Source organism: Notolepis coatsorum (genome assembly GCF_963971535.1).
Source record: "Notolepis coatsorum genome assembly, chromosome: 1".
Classification (NCBI taxonomy): domain Eukaryota; kingdom Metazoa; phylum Chordata; class Actinopteri; order Aulopiformes; family Paralepididae; genus Notolepis; species Notolepis coatsorum.
In genome coordinates, this window is record NC_140165.1 from 214,884,334 (window position 1) to 214,907,992 (window position 23,659).

General features: G+C 43.4%; 1 protein-coding gene across 1 annotated transcript in view; it reads right to left on the reverse strand.

The window, feature by feature from the left end:
- LOC311233347 (mitochondrial intermediate peptidase-like) overlaps nt 1-23,659 on the reverse strand; it is a 198,290-nt gene that overhangs the window by 136,368 nt on the left and 38,263 nt on the right. The window contains exons 11-12 of the mRNA XM_084320322.1: nt 18,816-18,969; nt 18,160-18,237 (exon numbers count right to left, since the gene is read on the reverse strand). Of these exons, the coding sequence (XP_084176448.1) occupies nt 18,160-18,237; nt 18,816-18,969 (232 nt within the window). The remainder of the gene's footprint in view (nt 1-18,159; nt 18,238-18,815; nt 18,970-23,659) is intronic.

Sequence of the window (23,659 nt, forward strand, 5' to 3'; positions counted from 1 at the left end):
CACCGGCTGCACCTTTTCTTTAGGCGGCATTCGGCTGCCATGTGGGGCCGCGCACATCGATAACAGCGCCGGTTGGACTTTATCCATTGACTCACTTCTTCTGCATTCATCTTTGTGAATAGGTCACATTGTGACAGCCAGTGTTCTTTCTCACAGTAGGGACACGCTATCTTCCACTTCTCTTTTCTCGAGGGGGTGCTGTGACTCTTACTGCTCGGTACTGACTCTGATTGGTGCATGACAGTCACCGATCTTCTTCCATCATTTATTCTCCTGGGTCCCTCTCTGGAGCTTGGCGTGCTCCGCCCAAATGTATCTAGTCGTAAGCTGCTGACTTCTCTCGCCAGGAAGTCGGCTAGATCAAGGAGGGATGGCTCGGGGCCGTTGGGATCCCGGTAATCTCTCTGTCGCCTGAAGCGCTCCTGTCTTGCGGGTGGCAGCTTCTCCAAAATCCTCTCGACGTTAGAGTTGGCGTATAGCTCATGCATGCCCTTCTCCCGTTGCGCTCCCAGCATCCCTACCAGGGACTGCACTTTGATTGACAGGTCGTCTAGTGAGCGATTGTCTGTGGCTGGGGGTAGGCGATCAATATGCCTTATCTCTTGGATTACGTAATCCCATATATGTCCATATCTCTGATCCAGCGCCGCAAGGGCCGCTGTGTATGGGGTCAAAGAGGTAGCATAGGCTAGCGCTATATTGTGCGCTCGCGGTACTTTCAGGTGCTTCAGTAATATTGCATACTTGTGGCGTTCATCAGCGACATCCACCATCATTGTCTCTAAGCACATCCGGAGCTCCGTGTACTGTGCTCGACTCTCATAGGCGAAGTCTGGGAATGACGGCGTGGCATTGTATGACGCCGTGGATGGCTGATACATCGGCGAGCGTTGGGGGAGAGACCTCCTGGGCGAGTCCCCTCTTGCGCCTCGCTGTGGGCTGGTACTGACAGGGTACCATGGCCCGCTGGTCCAGGTGCTATTCCTCGGGGCTGGTCGTGCGTAGTGTTCACCCGTGAATAGAGTCGGGGGTCTGTAGCGCAGCGCCGCGGGGGTATAGCCTGGACTGTATGGGACCTCCTGGTCCGGTGGAGTACTGTACTGTCGTCGGGCTTGGTTCTCCTCCTCTCCCTCTTCTTCCTCTATCAGATCTTCCAGATCCTGTAATCGTTTATTTAGCTTCTCCGCAGTGTATGCCGCTCCTTCCTTGTAGCTGGGTCTCGCTTGGACCGGTCTGTGAGGGGGGTCTGCGGGGGGTATAGGCTCGGTCTGTTGGTCAAGTTCAGGGTCGCTTGCTCGTTGAGGAGACGCTGCCCTTGACTGTTGTCTCGACGAGTTCCTTGAACCCCTGGCGGAGGGAGAGGGCGTTGTCCTTTTGATCAGCTGCTCTATTAGTTGCGCTTGTAGTCTGTCGCGCTCTGCGTCTCTTTGGGCACCGGCAGCGGCGCGCTGGGCGTCGGCCCGGTCTCTTGCCATATTCTCTTCCGTCTGAAGGCGTCTCATCTCCAGGCGTGTGCGCTCTTCTTCGCTCCGTTGCTGCGCTTGGAGGCGTTCTCTTTCAATAGTAAAATGTTCGCGCTCGCTAAGCGCCTGTGCTTGGAGTCGATCGCGTTCGGTAGAGGCTGTCAGGCTGACGAGGAACGCCTGTTGTAGCATCCTCTCCGCTTCGCTGGGGGAAGGCGGTTGTGGAGGTGAGCCGCTCCTGCGTGAGCCGCTCCTGGGGGTACTCGTTGGGGAGTCCTGGAGCTCTATTTCCTCGGCGCTCTCCTCCTCTTCTTCCGTGCAGAGTTCTCTCTCTGTAGGGTTGTCTTCCTCCCGGGGCTGGTCGGGGACTACTTCTTGGGTAGTGGCGGGGGGTAAAGGCATGTCAATTCCCTCCTGGTCCCCACCGTGAGCTTGGTCGGTTACATTAGGACCTACTAGGGCCTCTGTGGTCGGGGAAACCTGGTCGTTAAGGTCAGACATAATTTTACTTTCTACTTTTACCGCGTTTACCGTTTGTCGAAGGCTAGGTAGTTGACTGACAGTGTAAGCCTCTAAGTACTGAGGTGTCTGTCGTCTGCGCCGCGGGCGTTCTAGGTTAGGAGGATCGTTTCGTGGAGTGTTCATCATAGGCCATTTCGATATTAATAACACTATATTAATATTACACTAGTTACCCTCCGGCTCGAAGGACCAATTGTAACTGAGGGGTACAATTCCCTGACTGTATTGTTAGATATGATATTTAATACCACTACCTCTTGTACTTTAACTTCTGGCCATCCAGTACATGATATAAGTATGATGAACACTTTCCCACCTGATGAAACGAATCCACACAAATGTACCAAATCGAAGGTTTAATATAGCAAAAGGTATATACAACGTTCACTTAATTACATTTATGATTTGAAATATGAAATATGCACTTTTATGGCAAATGAGTATTCGTAGGTAAATCAACATTGAATGTCCAATCTCTGGTTACGCAGGGAGTAAGTATACAACCTGGAATATTTAGGAAACGATAGCGATGGTACTTAAATGATTATAGCTGGATACACTAAGGGGGGGGGGGTCCCGCTGGTTGTAAGACAGTAGGAGGGGGGGTTAGAGAAGCCGCTGGCGGTATCCCATCTGGCCGACGGTGTCTTGGGAGAATCCAAAGTCTTGGACACGGTGCCCACAGAACCTCGGTCCGCAGACGAATACAGCTGGACCCTCTGTGGACGGTAGCTGCCGGTCCACAACGGAGAGACGTGAGGCGACCTCACTGGTGTAGAGCGCCGTCTCACCTGGAGTCCTCTCCGGGGGGTAATTCCAACACTCCGCAGTGTTGGCCTTTATCCATGGAATAATCAAAGCACCCAAAGCATAATCCAAGCCGTGGAAGGCTCGCCGTCGTCCGGGTAGAGTAATCCAATATACAGGTCCAGTCGCTCTTGGCCCGGAGCTCCTCGGATGCAAGCACCACTAGGGGTCTGCTCAGCCTGGTTAAGCGTCCAGATAACGTCAGGAACGATGGGGGTACTGATAACTTTAGAACTCTAACCGAACGATGCACCATACATAAATAGACTATTATTAGCTTAATAGAATACGTCCAACTCGACGGTATAGTGCCAAACTATGACTATTCAACTATTAATCTACACGATATCTCAATGCCTATTCTGGGGCCAAGTAGGCCTTACTACACCACACGTGCGTCGTGGGGAGGCTTTACGTCTGTCACTCTGTTGGAGGGTAAAGAACTGGACTAAAAGGGAAGTTCTACTTTACTTGCGCCATATATATATGCGCTATGAACAAATAGTACCATTCGTATTTCGCCTGACATATTCCTGCGCGGAACCGGGGCTTGCCACGACATGTTAGGCGGCACGATTGAACTTGGACCTAGGGGTATGACAACCTGGCGCCAGGTTCTCGTCCAATGGTAGAATGAAACTATTATGGGCTGTTTAGTAGACTAAAGGGATATTCAATGCATATTGTACAAGGAATATACAGGGGATATCAAACGATATACAAATACAATTAAATATATATATATAAATAAATATACATATTCGGTTTAATCTGATCCTTCACAACACTTTTCATTCAATCCAATCCCAGTGGTAACGGGAGGCTAGATTGATGAAATATGAATGGAATCGTTGGCACTCAACGGTTGGCATGAACTAACGAGAAATCTTGTCGTTGGCATTCAAAGCGTTAATGTACCGTATATTTTTACAATTGTGAGCTATAGAGTGACACTGGCATTTAAAACACAGCAAGCCCTCTCTTTAGAAGAGACATTTATGTTGACCTGTAATATTTCTAATGTACAGTCAGGTCCATAAATATTTGGACATCAACACAATTTCCATCATTTTGGATTTGTACACCACCACAATGGATGGTGGAGTGGGTGCAGACTTTCAGCTTTAATTTTAGGATTTCCAAATCAGGTGAACAGTGTAGGAATTACAACAATTTATATATGTGCTTCCTCCTTTTTAAGGGACAATTGGACAATTGGCGGCTCAACTGTTCCATGACCAGGTGTGTGTTATTCCCTCATTATTTAATTTACAATGAGCAGATAAAAGGTCAAGAGTTAATTCCAAGTGTGGTATTTGCATTCGGAAACTGTTGCTATCAACTCTCAATATGAGGTCCAGAGAGCTGTCACTATCAGTGAAGCAAGCCATCATTAGACTGAAAAAAAGCCATCAGAGAGATAGCAGGTGTGGCCAAATCAACTGTTTGGTACATTCTTAAAAAGAATGCTCAGCAACACCAAAAGCGCTTCACAGTGCAGATGGACAATGACCCGAAGCATACTGCCAAAGCAACCAAATCGTTTTTTTAAGGCAAAGAAGTGGAATGTTATGCAAAGTCCTGACCTGAATCCAATTGAGCATGCATTTCACTTGCTGAAGACAAAACTGAAGGGAAAATGCCCCAAGAACAAGCAGGAACTGAAGACAGTTGCAGTAGAGGCATGGTAGAGCATCACCAGGGACGAAACCCAGTGGCTGGTGATGTCTATAGGTTTAAAAAAAAAAAATGGTATTAAAAATTACCATTTTATTTATCGATGTTCGTTTTTTCTTAATTTGTATTTTATTTTATATATGTTTGTCGATTTTTATTGGTTTGTACTACCGGGCAGTCTGGTAGAGAGAGAGGGAGAGGAGGAAATGGGAGACAGAGCAGGGGAAGACATTCGGCAAAGGACGCCGCGTCCGGGAGTCGAATCCGGGTCGGCCGTTTCGTGACGCAGCGCGTTACATGGCGTGCTACTAGAGCGCCTCGGATGTTAGTTTTTAAGGGACTTTTGTTCCTTATAAAAGGGGGGTGCACATGTAGAAACTGTTGATTGTTAAGTAAGTAACTAACCTTTCTGTGGCCTACAGTATATCATTATTTGTAATGTATTCCGTTCATCCGTGCTGTATTCTGTACTTAATTTTTATTAATTTTTTTATATAAACAGCTTTGTATCAATTTGAGTTGTAAAGTATCTGATGATTGAACTGACACCCCAGGGAAGAATTACTCAAACAGTTGGCCCCCCACAACATTATTTTGGCTCTCAGAAGCCTTGTTTTGAACTTTCCCCAGGAACTAGGAACCTTTTGAGGAACTCTGTGCGTTTTCCATCACGGGGACCAGGGTCTAAATTAAGAGGACATTATTTTACCCCCAAAAAGGTCCCTGCTCTGTATGTAGGTAAAATAGGTAGGTAGGTAAAATCTAGTAGTACTTTCCAAAAGTATAGTAACTATGCGGGTGGGACTTACAGTGCTGGACATTTGGTCGAGTACTCGCAGCATTTTATTTCAACCGCCATTTTCAATAAATCTGCAGTGCAAACCAGTCAATTCTTTTGTTCATTGATATACATAATATGCATTAAAAAGGATTCACCAACATTGTGCTGTCAGAACAGTCTTATGTTTGCAGGTTAAGTATTTAAAGTTTGCTATTGCCCATTACTAGGCCACCGTAATCTTATCAACCAGGAAATGCCAAACCTAACATTAGTTTGATGCATGAAACTCATATTAGAAGTTAATAACAGTGAACTTCTTTTTCTCAGCAGATCTCTTAGTTACAACATTGTGTAAGCAAAACAGGGTTGTGATTATAGGTGAAGTATTTCCAAAACGCAGAGTTGATAGGGATAAAATAGGATAAGACTAGCACCTGGCATCACTTTCATTTCATAGTGGAATGAAAATCAAATGCAAGCCTATTCCCTGAGATGAAAAGAGCCAATAATTCAAAAATGTTGTATAGGATAGGATTGTTATATACTTGATATTGACACTAGAGCAGGGAAAAAAAGTGTCCACCCTTTAAATGTAGGATAAGGATAAAATAGGATAAGACTAAGACTTGGGTCATTGTGCTGTTACTTGACAGATACAACATCACGTTAATTTAATAGCAATAGCAAATGCAAGCCTATTACTCAAGATGAAAAGAGCCAATAATTCAACAACAACCGCATGGCAATGATGACAAAAGTTTGGAACCCGACTCGGGCGCAAGAGAGTGATTTGCACTTCAAACAAATCCCCATTTGGAAATACTACAAGTCATCTGTACTTGTGTGAGTTGCCAATGCATTGTGCTGTTCCACGTTCCTGTTCAATGCACGGACCAATATATAAAATGGTAAATGGCTGCATTTATATAGCGCTTTTATCCAAAAAGCTTTACAATTTGTTCCTCACATTTTACCCATTCACTCACACATTCATCACCGATGGCAGAGGCAACCATGCAAGGTGCCAACCTGCTCATCAGGAGCATATAGGGGTTAAGTGTCTTGCTCAAGGACACTTCGACACGCTGCCCAGGAGGAGTGGGAATCGAACTGGGAACCTCTGGATTACCAGACGACTGCTCTACCTCCTGAGCCACTGTCGCCCAAAAGAGTATGCAGGGAACATTGGTCTGTTCATTTAAAGGAGAAAACTGTCCTTCGTGTTCTAGTATTGAGACACTGGAATGCCTGATTGAGACCCTTTTCATTAATTTGCAATCACAGGCAACAATGGGCAAAAAGTTCTGGGTACTTTGGGTCGAAATGCTTTTATTTCGGGTTTTGGACACATAATGGTCATTCCATAAATCATCAAAGTTTTACCAGCTGCTATTGCAGCATTGTCCAATTGTCCGAAGAGGGCTAGGGAGAAGCACTAGGCTTGTCGGGTCCTACCCCTGAAGACTTAATTTTTTTTTTTTTTTACATATATAGTACATACATATAGTACACACATATAGTACACATTACAGTACACATTACAGTATAGTATACCTGCAGTATATATAATAGTATATAGTACATAATAGTGTATACAACACATATATAATGTGATATGAGATATATAGTACATGATATATACAATATAATATAGTACAATAATATAATAGTATATAGTGTAAATATAGTTTAATATAATATACAAATTTATTATAATATGATTATATAATGTAACGTACAATACAGTATCATATGTATTTGTTTTAATTAATATTCAATTAAAGCTCTTCTTCCCTTCGGTACCTATCGAACATAGATTTTTTTTAGTCTAGATTTGAATTGATTTATGTTTTCACAATATTTTAGTTCATCCTCTAGCCCATTCCACAGGGTGGCTCCGTAAGAGGAGATACACATTATTTTCAGGTTGGTTTTCATCACAGGTTTTTTGAAGTTCAATGATCCTCTGAGGTTGTATCCGCTTTATCCAGAAATTTGCTTCTTACATTTACCGGTAATTGATTATTTCTTGCTTTGTACATAACTTTTAAAGTTTACCATATCAATGAACTTCAAAATGTGTGATTGTAGAAACAGTGTGTGTGTGGTCCCAATATCCTGCATTGTTTATTACTCTTTTTTGTAGGATAGTCAATGTATTTATGGTTGTTTTGTATGTGTTACCCCATACCTCTGTGCAGTAATGCAGGTAAGGCTAGATCATTGCACAGTACAGAGTGTGCAATGAGTTGGGATTGAGTACATGTCTCACCTTACTAATAATTGAGATGCTCTTTGCCATCTTAGCCCTCACATATTCTATATGGGGTTTCCAGCAGAGTTTATGGTCTAAAATCACTCCTAGGAATTTATTTTCATATACTCTTTCTATTCTATTATTATCCATTATCAACTGAATGTGTGTTTTTATCTGGCGGTTTCCAAACACATTTAGTTTTATTTAGATTTTTTTTTTTGATCCACTTTTTCTCCCATTTTCTATATTTTCTCCCATCCCAATTTCGTAACATCCAATTCAACCCTCCCCTGTCACGAACGCTGTTTCTTGCCTCCCACAAGCCGGCTGCAATGTGGACTAAGTCATACATAGCACAAGTCCCCTCCGGTACTTGAGGTAACGGCAGTCGCATCTTTTCACCTGCGCAGCTCGATCTCTCAGTGGCGAGGAGTAACGCGTGGGAGGCTCACGCTGCCCCCGACACTTCCTGATTCTACTGCGCAGGCGCACCAACCGACCTGTAGGAGTCGCTGTCCACAACGCCCGATCCCCACCCATCAGTTTCCCACCCCCTAATACGGCCAATGTGTATTAGTACGGACGACCAGCTAAACTGAAAGCAAATGTGGAGCGCTGGGCTCGAACAGGCGAGCCCAGCGTCTCCGCATTCGTGGCGAGCGCCTTGCCCACTACGCCACGTAGCCGCCCCAGTACAGAAACATTGTTTATGAGTGTGCGTGTCAGATTGACAGTTGATTCTGCCAATTACGTCACACCGCTTGCACCCACCTCTGCTGTTGATAACGCTAGCCAAGTTAGCACACACACATACATACACACATGCACAGTGGGCCAGTGTCTTTGGTGTAGGGGTGTAACAATGCATCGCAATGCATCGATCCTAAGGGGAAAATTCAACTGCATCGATTTGAAAAAGTTAGAATCGATTATAATCGCAGTTTTAATGTGTACACAGTGTTATGTTATTCTCATGTCCGTTACAGCCAACACAACGACATACGCTACTGCATCAACGTTATGATTAACAAAGCAAGGCATTCGTTTTGTTGCATTAACGTTATATTACTATTGCTATCGATAAATCTAGGTGTTCTAAAAATCTATTGCTATTGGTAAGACTAGAATAAGTTACATTAACTTAATGTTGCCGTCTCGGAAAAGTCTCGCGTAGCGCAATGGCGGACTTTCCGGAAGTAAAAAAGCAAATGAGAGCTTCCGATTGGTCATTTCCTTGCTTTCCCTTGAAACCAGCCACGTCACTCTACTGTGATTGGACCGTTGGCTTGAGTGGAATGTGGGACTTGTAGTTTTTGAACGATTAGCAGCGGAGAGAAAAAAGCACGACTGAGGTTGTAATCTTCACTCGCACACTGTGCGAGTAATTGATTTTTCCGGTTCGCATACACATATTCTTAGGGGAAAATGAGAGTAAAATGGTTGCACTGTAGAGCCCTGCTTGAGGGACTCCACACATTATTTTCATACATCTAGATTTGCAATCTCCAAGTTGTAAAAATGTTTCTGTTTTTTATGTAGCTTTCAAGCCAATCTGACACAACCCCTCTGAAGCCATATTTGACCATTTTACTTATAAGGATTTTGTGATCTATTGTGTCAAAGGCTTTCTTTAAATCTACAAAGACTCCAACTGTGTACAACTTTGTATCTATGTTTGTTATTATTTCTTCAGTTAATTCAATCTTGATTGATTGATTGATTGATTGATTGAAAAGTTTATTAACAGATTGCAGAATGGGTACAGTACAGTTCAATACATACAATTGTTAAGGGGATGCAGACCAGAGAAAGACTTTCGTCTTGTTTACATCAGGGTCCCCCATTTTCAATTCATCATAACATATATGAAATACATGACATACAGATAGACAGTACTGCTACATCTATACATTTATGACATATCAGATTTGCAAATACAGTACTGTTTGTGATACAAAAAGTGTCCAGAAAAAGAGTGTATATACATTTGACGTAGAAACTTTACATTGGGGGAGGTTGGGTGGGTGGGGTGGGGTTGGGTGGGTGGGTGGGGGCTGTACATTGGAGGTGGGGGGGGGGGGGGGGGGGGGTTGGGTAGGGGGGACGACGACACTGTACACTGTATATTGGAATACTGACAAAGCCATACTTGGTCATTTACTGTACAACTGGGTTAGGACATTTGTAGGGGCCAGTTTCGAATTGCAGTCTCCCGTAGGTGTTCTTTGAGAGTGTTTTTGAAAGTGGGTAGTGATTCACATTCCTTTACAGCTTTGGGTAGGGCGTTCCACATTGATGTGGCATAATTGCGAAACGTGTTTAGTCCCTTGTTTGAGCCGAATCTGCGTTTACCATGATTTGTGGAGTTCCCTCTGGTGTTGTGATCGTGGTATTCACTGACCTTTGGGAAGTATTTTGACATGTACATGGGTACCTTGGTCGCGTAGTGTATCTTGTAGACCAGGCCCATTGCAAGTTGCTGTACTCTGTCGTCTACTCTAAGCCATCCTAGGTTGTCAAAGTGGGCAGGGGTGAGGTGGGTTCTAGGAGTCAGGTCAAGCAGTAGTCTGACTAGCTTGTTTTGAGATGTTTGTAATTTGTTTTTTAGTGCCTTTGAGGTGCTTTGGTACCATGAGGTGCAAGCATAGTCGTAGTACCCTTGAATGAGTGCTCCTGCCAGAGTCTACAGGGTATTCTTGTTTACCAGAGAGGAGATCCGGTACAAGAATCGAGTTCGTTGGTTGACTTTTTTTATTACATTGGATGCCATTTTGTCACAGGAAAGATTAGCCTCTAGGATGGAACCCAGGTAGGTAATTTCATCTTTCCTTGTGACAATATTGTCACCCACTGTAACCGAGAAGCCGTCGGTCTTGCTGAGTTTGTTATTTGAACCGAAGAGAATGGACTCTGTTTTGCCCATGTGTAATGATAGTTTGTTGTCGGCGAACCATATGCAGATTTTGCCTAGTTCCGAGCTGAGGGCTTTTTCAACCTGTAACTTGTTCTTGTCAGAGACCAGCAGGGCTGAGTCGTCCGCAAACAGGAACAAGTTGCAGTCACAAGCTGACGACATGTCATTTGCATAAATTAGGAATAGTAGCAGTCCTAGTATGCTTCCTTGTGGAACACCACAGCTCACACAGGGCATTATGGGGTAGAACACATAGTAGCATACTACAAGAACCTAGGGGTCCACAAAGACGACTTCAAACTGGAAATGGTAACAACAGATGAGGTACTCAAAAAACTGAGCGCCCTCCAACCTAACAAGGCCACTGGCCATGACAACATCCCCTCCAAATTCCTCAGAGACTCAGCAGCCGCCATCACCCCAGTCATCACACACATAATAAACCTCTCCATAAAACAGGGACACGTCCCCAAGGACTTCAAAATTGCGAGAGTGACCCCTCTGCACAAAAAAGGCAGTAAATTAGACCCAGGCAACTACCGCCCTGTTTCTATCCTTACCTCCATCTCGAAAGTCATGGAAAAGATTGTATACAAACAGGTCGAAAAATACCTTGCGGAAAAAAATCTAATCTACGAATTCCAATCTGGCTTCAGAACATCCCACTCCACTGACACATGCCTTCTCTATTTAAACGACCACATCAAACAAGAGGTGGACGCGGGCAAATACTGCGGCATGGTCATGCTGGACCTACAAAGGGCCTTCGACACTGTCAATCACACCATTCTGATTGACAAGCTAAAAGCAATTGGTTTTGATAGTCTATCAGTGAGCTGGATGCAATCCTACCTGGAGGGGAGAGAGCAGATGGTGGAGGTAAACGGTACCCTATCCCCCCCCCTCACAGTAAGCTGTGGTGTTCCACAAGGAAGCATACTAGGTCCGCTACTGTTCCTAATTTATGCAAATGACATGTCGTCAGCTTGTGACTGCAACTTGTTCCTGTTTGCGGACGACTCAGCCCTGCTGGTCTCTGACAAGAACAAGTTACAGGTTGAAAAAACCCTCAGCTCAGAACTAGGCAAAATCGGCATATGGCTCGCTGATAAACTATCATTACACACGGGCAAAACAGAGTCCATTCTCTTCGGTTCAAATAACAAACTCAGCAAGACAGACGGCTTCTCAGTTACAGTGGGTGACAATATTGTCACAAGGAAAGAAGATATTACCTACCTGGGTTCCATCCTAGAGGCAAATCTTTCCTGTGACAAAATGGCATCCAATGTAATAAAAAAAATCAACCAACGAACTCGATTCTTGTACCGGATCTCCTCACTGGTAAACAAGAATACCCTGAAGACTCTGGCAGGAGCACTCATTCAAGGGTACTACGACTATGCTTGCACCTCATGGTACCAAAGCACCTCAAAGGCGCTAAAAACAAAATTACAAACATCTCAAAACAAACTGGTCAGACTACTGCTTGACCTTACTCCTAGAACCCACCTCACCCCTGCCCACTTTGACAACCTAGGATGGCTTAGAGTAGACGACAGAGTACAGCAACTTGCAATGGGCCTGGTCTACAAGATACACTACACGACCAAGGTACATGTCAAAATACTTCCCAAAGGTCAGTGAATACCACGATCACAACACCAGAGGGAGCTCCACAAATCATGTTAAACCCAGATTCGGCTCAAACAAGGGACTAAACACGTTTCGCAATTATGCCACATCAATGTGGAACGCCCTACCCAAAGCTGTAAAGGAATGTGAATCACTACCCACTTTCAAAAACACTCTCAAAAAACACCTACGGGAGACTGCAATTCGAAACAGGCCCTTGTAAATGTCCTAACACAACCCCCTCCAATGTACAGTAAATTACCAAGTATGGTCTTGTCAATATTCCAATGTACAGTTTTGTTTGTACAGTTGTACAGTCCCCCCACCCACCCCTCCTACCCAACCTCCCCCCCCCCCCACTCCTACCCAACCCCCCCCCCCCCCCCCCAATCGCCTCCAATGTACAGTCCCCCCCCCCCCCCCCCCAATCCAATGTACAGTTTCTACGTCAAATGTATACTATATACCCATTTTTTTTCTGGACTCTTTTTGTATCACAAACAGTACTGTATTTGCAAATCTGGTATGTCATAAATGTATAGATGTAGCAGTACTGTCTATCTGTATGTCATGTATGTCATATATGTTACGATGAATTGAAAATGGGGGACCCTGATGTAAACAAGACGAAAGACTTTCTCTGGTCTGCATCCCCTTAACAATTGTATGTATTGAGCTGTACTGTACTGTACCCATTCTGCAATCTGTTAATAAAGTTTTCAATCAATCAATCAAACTGTGAGGGGGGGGGGATAGGGTACCGTTTACCTCCACCATCTGTTCTCTCCCCTCCAGGTAGGATTGTATCCAGCTCATTGATAGACTATCAAAACCAATTGCTTTTAGCTTGTCAATCAGAATGGTGTGATTGACAGTGTCGAAGGCCTTTTGTAGGTCCAGCATGACCATGCCGCAGTATTTGCCCGCGTCCACCTCTTGTTTGATGTGGTCGTTCAAATAGAGAAGGCATGCGTCAGTGGAGTGGGATGTTCTGAAGCCAGATTGGAATTCGTAGATTAGATTTTTTGCCGCGAGGTACTTTTCGATCTGTTCGTATACTCTTTTTTCCATGACTTTCGAGATGGATGTAAGGATAGAAACAGGGCGGTAGTTGCCTGGGTCTAATTTGCTTCCCTTTTTGTGCAGGGGTGTTACTCTCGCAATTTTGAAGTCCTTGGGGACGTGTCCCTGTTTTATGGAGAGGTTTATTATGTGTGTGATGACTGGGGTGATGGCGGCTGCTGAGTCTCTGAGGAATTTGGAGGGGATGTTGTCATGGCCAGTGGCCTTGTTCGGTTAGAGGGCGCTCAGTTTTTTGAGTACCTCATCTGTAGTTACCATTTCCAGTTTGAAGTCGTCTTTGTGGACGCCTAGGTTCTTGTAGTATGCTACTATGTGTTCTACCCCATACTGCCCTGAGTGGGAGGGTAGTTTGTTTGCCAGTGTTGTGGCTATGTTTGTGAAGAAAGTGTTTAAGTAATTGGCTACATCCAGCTTGTCTGTGATGAGCGTGTTGTCCGTCTTTATGTTTATGTTTGAGAACCTGGTTTTAAGTTTTTTACTGCAGCCTAGTTGATTGTTGAGTAATTTCCAAAGTTCACATGGTTTATTTTTGTTTTCCTCAGTTTTGTCATTGATGAATTTTTTTTAGCAGTTTTGATCATGGAGTTTACGTCATTTCTTAGTCTGTTTCTTTCTAGTTTGAGTTCAGTCACCTGGTCTTGGAGTTCACTGCTCGTGCTTTTGGTAAGCTTTGACTGACTTTTACGAAACTCTGAGCATTTTTTGTCTCTGGCTTTCATAGCGGTCAGTATTTCAGTGTGCATCCATGGCTCAGCGCGATTTTTTACCCTGGTGGTTCTTAGGGGGGCCATGTTGTTTAGTATTGATGAAAATTTGGTTTTGAAGCCAAGCCAGGTTTCTTCAATCAATGCCATTGAGGGTGATCTGTTGGCTCTAAAACCGTATTGGTTCTCAGTTAGTAAGTTATTATTTTCTACAAAGTGATCCAACCTGTCCACAAATAATTTCTCCAGTACTTTTGAGAACTGTGAGAGCAAGGAAATTGGTCTGTAGTTTGTGAAGTGTTTATTGCCTGCTTTGTAGACTGGGATGACCTTTGCCTTTTTCATTTTATTTGGGAATACACCATTCCTGAATGACAAGTTGCATGAAGGTAAACGGTTTTTACTATGGTATCCATTGTTTTTTTAACAAGTGACATGCTTAGGTCATTATAGTCAGTAGATGTCTTGTTTTTGCATTTGCTAACAGTTTCCATAACTTCCTGTTCCTCCACAGCTCTCAATTCACTATGAATTGAAAATGGGGGACTCTGATGTAAACAAGACGAAAGTCTTTCTCTGGTCTGCATCCCCTTAACAATTGTGTATATTGAGCCGTACTGTATTGTACCCATTCTGCAATATGTTAAATAAAGTTTTCATTCATTCATTCATTCATTCATTCACTCAAGAACATAGAGTTTGGGTTACAGAAACCCCACTCATCGGCTGGCACATTTTCCTCTGTATCTGCTGTTATAATTTCATTTGCAAGTGTGGGTCCTATATTAATAACAAAGAAGTCATTTGAATCCATTAGCTATTTCATTTAGATAGGTTATTGTTTTGCCGTTGTCAATGAAGCATTGCGGGTAATCTGTGGACAATGATCCTTTTTTTTTATAATTCTGTTCAAAATGCTCCATAATCCCTTTATATTCTTTTTAGAGAATGATATGATATTTTCTTTGATCCATTTTGATGCATATAATTTAGATTGAGATAACCTGCTGATAACAAGGCACATTAACACATTGGTTGCCGTTCGCGTAGATTTACGCTTCTGTGGCCCAGCGGTTGAGTGCGGTTTTTGTCTCGGTTTTCCTTTTATCCATCGAGGCACCATGTGCATGCTGTACTGAATGTGTCTGAGATCGCAGACGGTCGATACCGCCGCCTAACGCCTTGCGGCCGGTATTGCACTCCATTTGAAACGATGTAGTTTGTTTTCTCGGCCGAGCTGCGGCGTGGGGCGGGGTTAGGGGTGGACGGTATAAACGGTATGAATTTGCGCTACGGTATGGATTTTGACTATACCTTGTGACCGGTAGAGCAACTCTAAAGTAGCAATGACGTAACCACAGTGTGGAGGAAGGGGGCTGCTAAGTGGAGCTAACGTTAGCTTGCTGAGGCAGGGCTCTACAGTGACTATTTCACTCGCAAAATAGATATGTGCGAACTGGAAAAATTATTTAGGAGCACAGAGGCTTTGCGTAGTGGGCGTGTCAACACGCAATTGTCATTTCATAATAGACACGGAACAGAGCGGACCTTCAATTCTAGAAGCAAACGAGCTCTTCAGCCCTGCGTTGCACACAGCTGTGTGACAACTTCTCTCGCGAGTCGCGCAGTTTCTATGTGTAATGTAAACTCTGCGACGGGTCCAATCGTCTAACATGCTTTGCATCCTCGCTATTCTGGAATGCCCACGTCGCGCTAAAACCTTATGTAATGTTAACTGTTGATGTAGCCTTCAGAAAACTAACGTTAGCTAGCTCCTAGCAGCCTGTTGATGTAGATTCAGCAAGCCAACGTTAGCTCCACTCTAGCAGCAGCCCCCTCCCTCCCTCCCTCTCTCTCACTCTGTCTCCCCCATCCCCCTCTCTCTATCTCTCTCTCTCTCTCTCTCTCTCTGCTAACAATCCTGATTCGATTCTTAAACCTATTTCATTAAAAAGGAAGATATTGATTGCCATTCATTAGCTATAGTATAGCTCAGCAGCTGTAACAGAATAATTTTATTATTTTTGATTATTTACGTTACGCGTTACGTTACCTGCAGACACAAAAGGTTTTAAATTTTTCTATTGCAGTTTTGCACAATAAATGTTCTTAAAATACCTCTGTACTGTGTGAAATATGTCCTAGTAATACAAGAGTACAGTAATAGCTGCCATACCAGTGTTTTACCCCTTCAGAAGCATTTATATAGACATTTTAAGATAAGTTAATATACCGTGATATATACCGTTACCGTCTATGCTTCAAATTATACCGTGATATACATTTTAGACCATACCGTCCAGCCCTAGGCGGGGTCTGAACACTCCGGCAAGACAAGCGGTCACCACGGTTGCCTCGACGAGTTCATCCGCCCGCCCGTCCATGTGCAATGCTGGATAACGTGGGACAGACTACCGCGACCAGTATTTGGAATGGCGATCAGATAATTGGATTATTCTTTTTGCAGTACATCAGATACAAGGTAAAGACTAGGGCTGTCTTAAATACTTCGAAGCTTCGTTCGATGGGCATGGGCTTCGAATATGAAAATAAAATTTTAATATATATAAAAAATCAAAAAGAAATATGTTTTTTTTTTTTTTTGCAAAATCAACTCTGCCTCTCTTTGTTAATTGGAACAAGCAATGCTGTTTGATATTTAAGATGAGGTTGGACTCGGCACTGACAGATTTGTGTTCATTGTGCTGCTTTTATAAAGCCTCAAATGACGGCTTACAATATTTCATGAAAGCAAAGTGTTTAGTTTGTCTAAGATTTAAAAAGGTTTAAACTTTACAGCACTGACAAAGTTGAACAAAGTGCTGTACAAGTCCCACAACATAAAAAAAGAAAAAATTAAGAAAATATATTTATAATAATAATATTTTTTTTTAATCTCGAAGCTTCGAATTAAAATCGAATCTCGGCCCCGAAGCTTCGAATTCCAAAACAAAATTCGAAGGTCAGCCCTAGACTATATATTACCAATCTTGCGTTGATCCGATATTCTTTTGCCCGTGATCGAAGCGTGTCTGTGCGTAAATGTGTGTGTGCTGTGTCCCGTTGGTCACATCACGGCACGGAGGTGCGCCCTGCTCCAACCCCTTTCATGCATGCATGATAAAAGATAATACCGATAATCTAGCGTTGATTTCAGATTGATTGTTGATCCAAGCGAGGAATGGCAACGTGTTTATTGAATTACACAAAAACGCTGTTTTCGCGTCTTTTTCTGGGATTACTCAGAATCACTCAAACTATACTCATATTCACCACGGTATAAAACGGAAATGCACGTTGACCGTAAGAAACCCACTGACAATCGACGGATTTATTAGACCCATAGCTATAATATAAAATATAGGTTTAGCTCTACAAACAAGGTGAGCGCTTACATGGGTTTTTTTTATTTGTATTTTTTATTATCTTTTTCCCCCCTCCTTTTTCCAATTTTTCTCCCATCCCACTGTTAGTCGTTATTCCAATTCCCAACCCCCTTCCTGGTTGTTGCGCACCCCCCCCCCTACTGTTGGTCCGGGAGGCCGGAGACTATCACATGCTTTCCTCCGACACATTGTGCAGCCAGCCTGGCAGCGCAGATTCTCACTGGGAGAGTGTAACGTGTGGAAGGTCACAGTACCTCCCTCCAGATCCTTCCCTCGCTGTGCAGGCGCCCCGACCGAACTGTAGGAGTCGCTGTTTACAACGACCAGGACCGACCCACCAGCTTTCCCACGCCTAACACTGCCAATTGTGTTAGTATGAGCGACCAGCCAAGCTGGTAGCAACGCCGAGAGCTGGGCTCGAGCTTACATGGGGTTAATGGGCGGCAAGGCCTATGCACTTCCCGGAAGGGGCGTGGCACCCAATGTGTTAAAGGGAATTTTGGAAATACCAGCACCATCTTCTCCAGAGTCAGAGAAGGAGATGGGATATTAATTTAATCTGAGCTTTTCATCCCGTTCCATGCTAGCCTAGCATAGCATAGGAACTGTAAGCAGGGGGAATCGACTAGCCTAGCTCCGTCAGAAGAAATACACCATTCAACAAAACTGACATATAAACAAGTTGCATCTTTTATTGTAAAACACCATAAGAACTAATGACATAGGACATGACCTAAGAACTAATGACATAGGACATGACCTAAGAACTAATGACATAGGAGATGACCTAAGAACTAATGACATGACCTAAGAACTAATGACATAGGACATGACCTAAGAACTAATGACAAAGAAATATTGACAGGGCATGACCTCCGACCATAAAGGAATGCAGCATGAGGCCCATACTAAATGTGAGTGTCTGTGTACCTGGTGAGGTTTATCTGTCCGGTGGAAGAAATCACAGTATATGTAACCCAGCAGCCCTTCAGTTTCATGAACCACAGCCTAGAAAAGCGCGCGCACACACACACACACACACACACACACACACACACACACACACACACACACACACACACACACACACACACACACACACACACACACACACACACACACACACACACACACACACACACACACACACACACACACACACACACACACACACACACACACACACACACACACACACGCGCGTTTAATGAGATTGATGAGACACGATGAGAGAATGGATGCCCTGTTTGAATAGCATATACACACCGTACAGAACATGCTGCGCTCTAGGGCATTTACAACGGCCTAGAAACCCCCTAGAGATTCTGCATACGGGGTGCGGCGATACAGGTACTGGTTTTCTGCATTTTTTACACTAGAAGCATGTTAGATCTCTCTGATGACAAGGAAAAGGATTACATCTCAGTCAGTTTTGTCTAATGACAAAGATTCACGGTCTAAGTCTGTACTCTTCAGTCAAAGTAATGGATTGGAGGCTGAAAACTGGCTATCGGCGTCCCCTTCTATCCCACAATAAAACCACCATTAACACAGTGTCATATTTTGCACCATCGCCCGAGTCTCACCAGCTTGCGGACATCGTCACTCCACACCTCTCCGGCACCGGGGTGTTCGGACATGAGGGAGACCCCGTACAGCCGAGAGAAGAGGTGGTCCAGGCCCTCCATGCAGGCGCCCAGAGAGAAGTAGGGGCTGTAGAGACTGGGCTCTATGTTGTACCTGCCAACCCACAAACAGAGCATCACAAATAGAATTACACACAGAGAAACTCAATGACATCACCCAGAGGAGAGCAGACCTCAACAATTTTCAACCGTAGGAGTCCCAACTCGAGAAAGGTTTTAGATTAGATTAGATTAAAATATATTGTCATCATACAGCACAAGTACAGTACAACAAAAAGAAGTTTGGCATAAACTGGGTATAAAATATATAAATTAGTACTACTGAGTAATAGTGCTAATCAGATGTATGTACAGAGTTGTAGTATCATGTACAGTGATACAGGTATAAAGACAGTATGGTAGTAAGTAGTGGTGGGGGAAATATCGATACAGTATAGTATCGCGATACTTTGCGTGGCGATACTGTATCGATACAAAGACGCCAAGTATCGATATTTTATTATGAATGAATGAATGAATGAATGAATGAATGAATGAATGAATGAATGAAAACTTTATTTAACAGATTGCAGAATGGGTACAATACAGTACGGCTCAATACACACAATTGTTAAGGGGATGCAGACCTGAGAAAGACGTTTGTCTTGTTTACATCAGGGTCCCCCATTTTCAATTCATATAGACATTTATGACATACACAACATACATGACATTTATGGCATAGGGACATATGGGTATTTAGTACTGATACATTTGTGACATAAACGGTATTCAAATATACAGTACTGTTACCCCTAGATCCTGACAGAGTATATACATATGATGGGGAGGGGACTGTACATTAGGAGGGGGTGGGTGGGTGGGAGAGAAATATACATACGGTGGGGAGGGAATATATACATGCGGTGGGGAGGAGACTGTCTATTAGGAGGTGGTGCAATTTATTTATTATGCAATATTTTTATTTAAAAAAATGTATAAGGAAGTTGCATTGTTCATTTCAATACCTGTAATAGTACAGTAGTCCACACACACACGCGTGTATTCAGTTAAGTTGGAATATGACTGTAATACAAACAGTTCAGTTTGTCAGGTACATGCAACACAGATTACAGTGTTGACATCTGTCTGCTTGAGAAAATCCCATTTGCTGCAATAAAAATTATTGAAGTGAAATGAACAGACTGAAAACCTTATTTTATTAGATAAAACATGTTGACAAAGTTTTACTTTGCAGTTGAAAAAAGGTAATAAATCACAATATATCGCAATACTCAGCATATCGCAATATTTTCAATCTATCTAATCTAATACTATCGTATTGTGACTTAAGTATCGTGATAATATCGTATCGTGAGGCCTCTGGTGATTCCCACCCCTAGTAGTAAGTCATACTGGCCAGCAGTGTAACTAGTAAGAGTAGGTAAGGGATATGTATATAGATGATATAGATGTAGTCTATAGATATATAGAAAGGATTATATGCAGGTATGTACAGACAGATAATATACAGTATATATGATAAGAATAAATATATGTATACAGTATATACAGCATTATTGTACATGCTATCATACAGAGTTATATGCAGGTGTATACGTAGGTATATAGAAAGATTATATGCAGGTATATCCAGACAGATATGGATATATATTTTTATATATATATATTGTAAGGGGCTGAGGGGAATGGTGATCAATGGATGCTATGTTCCTGCCTGTTGGCTCCCCCCAATGGAGAGAAGAAGACTGACAGCTGCACACATGGAGACACACACACACAGCTGTCTTTCAATTAGCAATCAGCATGCCTCTCAAAGAGGACAGACCAAGAACATCAGATGGTGTCTTGGAATGGAGAGTGGGAGAGCTGTGGGGAGACAACCAAACCGTGAGTTAAACAGCCGGTAAGCCGGACAGGGGCCTAGTTAAAGACTGGACTATAGCAAAGACAATTCGGTGCTTCACTGGGAGCCAGTATGATTTTGGTTTGTTTCTTAATTTTCTGTTTTGTTTAAATAAATGCCCCTGGCCATTGTCCAGCGGGGAGCTAAAGCTGTTTGACTGTGTGTTTTATTATTTGTACAACCATATTGCACCTTCCACCTACCCCTGTCTGCTACCTTTGTTACATTGGTGGAGAATGCGGGCATTGCAATATGTTTGTACAATAATCAAACACTGTTAAAAGCTGCATGGACAAATAGTAAACAGACTTGATTTATAAAAAAAAAAAAAAAAAAAAAAAAAACAGCATGGAGAACCTGGTGATACAGCTGTTAAAGGCCAATGAGGAGCAGAAGGCTATGCACCGGGAGCTCCTGGCAGAACAAAGGCAGCAGAATGCTCATGTATGCAGAGATGAAGAAAGGTATGGCGCCAGGCCCTACCCATCACAGTGGAGCTGGGGGTCAACCCAACCCGAGCAGGTTTATCCCCAAGATGACTGAAAATGATGATGTGGAAGCCTATTTTCTGGCATTTGAACGAACAGCCACCAGGGAGGGGTGGGCTGAGGACACCTGGGCAGATCTCATTGGACCTTTTCTCACCGGGCCTGCGCAGCATGCCTATCTTGACCTCTCCCCTGAACAAGCTAAGGTATATACCCATCTAAAAAAAGAGACTTTGGCTAGGTATGGTTACAGCCTGCATGCTCGAGCCCAAAGATTTCATGAGTGGAAATACACCCCAGAGATGTCTGCCAGAGCCCAGCTCTATGACCTAGCTCGTTTGGGAAAATCCTGGCTGACTAATGACCCAGAGGGGGTGAGTGTGTTGGAGAGAGTGGTTATGGACAAATTTATCCGTACATTACCCTATGATGCCAAGAAAATGGTGAGCCATGGTAACCCAACCGGGATTGATGATCTGGTCAATCTTGTTGAAAGCCACCAGGTCACAATTGAACTGCTAAAGTCTGGAAGGACTGAGCGACCAGAGGCTGGGAAAAACAGGAAAGTCCCAGAGAAGGCCCGAGTGTGGGAAAAAGAACCAGAGCGAGAAGACCAGGGCTCTCATTCATCAATGTGACGTAGAAAGTGTTCTATTTCCATACTTAAGCACGGAATTTAGAATCTGTGCACGCACAAAAAAAACGGGATTTATCACACGTGCGTACACAGGTTCTACGCACACCTGTCTTGATAAATATGACTTTGATCCTACGTTTGAGCTCGTGCACTGTTTTAAGTATTTGCATACCAGAACCGCCCCGATTAACCATATACGGTAATGGAATACCCCCATGAAATGTGAAAAAATGGACTAAGCCGAGGGAAGCGTGTTATGAGACAGGCTGACAGACGTGTACACGTACGGTGATGTCGGATATGATATCTATTAACCATTGCTGCCTGGGCAGCGCAAACACTAATAAAGACTGTGCTGGAATATGACTGCCTTTTCCCGTGTTGTTTGATTAATACCCAGGGATTAAAGTTCTCCTCAATTTTATTCCAAATCACGATGGATTTTCCGTCAATTTTCTACCTGCTGCATATGATTTCTAGAGGCATACTACAATCTATTTTGATGTCAGTATTGGGTAGCCTATATAAACAATAATACGAGAGCATATACAAGAACAATGAATCTCACTGCATGTATGATGTAGCCTGCCTTTCAATACATGAACTTGAATTCCATCATGTTTGTGTGCGGGACTCACAAGGCTGTTGTCACAATGGGTGGTACCGGTACAGTAATAACAGTCTACACAATATCATGATGGACCATGCCATAGCCTATGTTCTATTATGACATGATCTGTGACGACAAATGTTCTAGAATGTTTGATTAAGATATCATACTCTGACAGCATGCCTATGATCAACAAACGCGAACTTGAATCCCATCATCATATTTACATAGTCTGTCCACTATCTGGTGTCATTGCAATGCGTTTTTTATTCTTTCTTATACAGTAAAAAGGGGGAAGAACACTATATCGTGGGTGTTCATATGACTTGTATTCTGCTTACAGCTTCGAAATTCCACTTGTTTCGTTTAACGTAAAGCCTTTTAAATATAATCAAAACGTTCCCGTGTTTCTGCGGTCTGTGCGCAAAATAATAACGAGTTGAGCTACGCGGAGCGCAGTCAGTCAGTACACCCCGTATATTCCGATAACGCTATATAAACCATGCTGCATTCATTCTGAGAGAAAGATCTATTATTCCAAATGCTATTTATAGGGTTTTGACCATAATTACACTACTGTTGCTATTTTACAATGAACTATAATGAATTACGGTTCATACAGAACATGCCAGTGTTGAAACTAATGCACAGAAGCTAATTTCCTTGTTGTAATAATATATTCTACCAACGGGCGCCAGGTACGCATGGTCCGAGCTGTGTGTAAATATAAGCACAAAGTCAAGTTCAAGTTGAAATTGATGAATCCCACACTCTGCTTAGAAATGGTCGTGCGCACAGCTTAAGCACATATCTGTGCGTAATTCACGTTGATGAATGAGGGCCCAGGTGCTGAGACGCAGACGGTTCCCAGTGCTTGGGGATAGGAGGAGGTGCTTTGAGTGTGGAGAGGTGGGACACCTCGCCTGGGACTGCCCCACAAGTGATGAATCCATGCCTACTGCGGCCTCGGCTGGTGGAGGCTCAGGGAGGCCTTGCCACCTACTGGACTCCTGTTGGGCCACCGAATGCTCCCCTCCCCACATGGTGCCAGTAAAAATAAATGGAAAGGATGCAGGAGCACTGGTGGATTCAGGTAGTTCAGTCTCACTGGTCCAACCCCATCTCCTTGACCAACTGGAACCT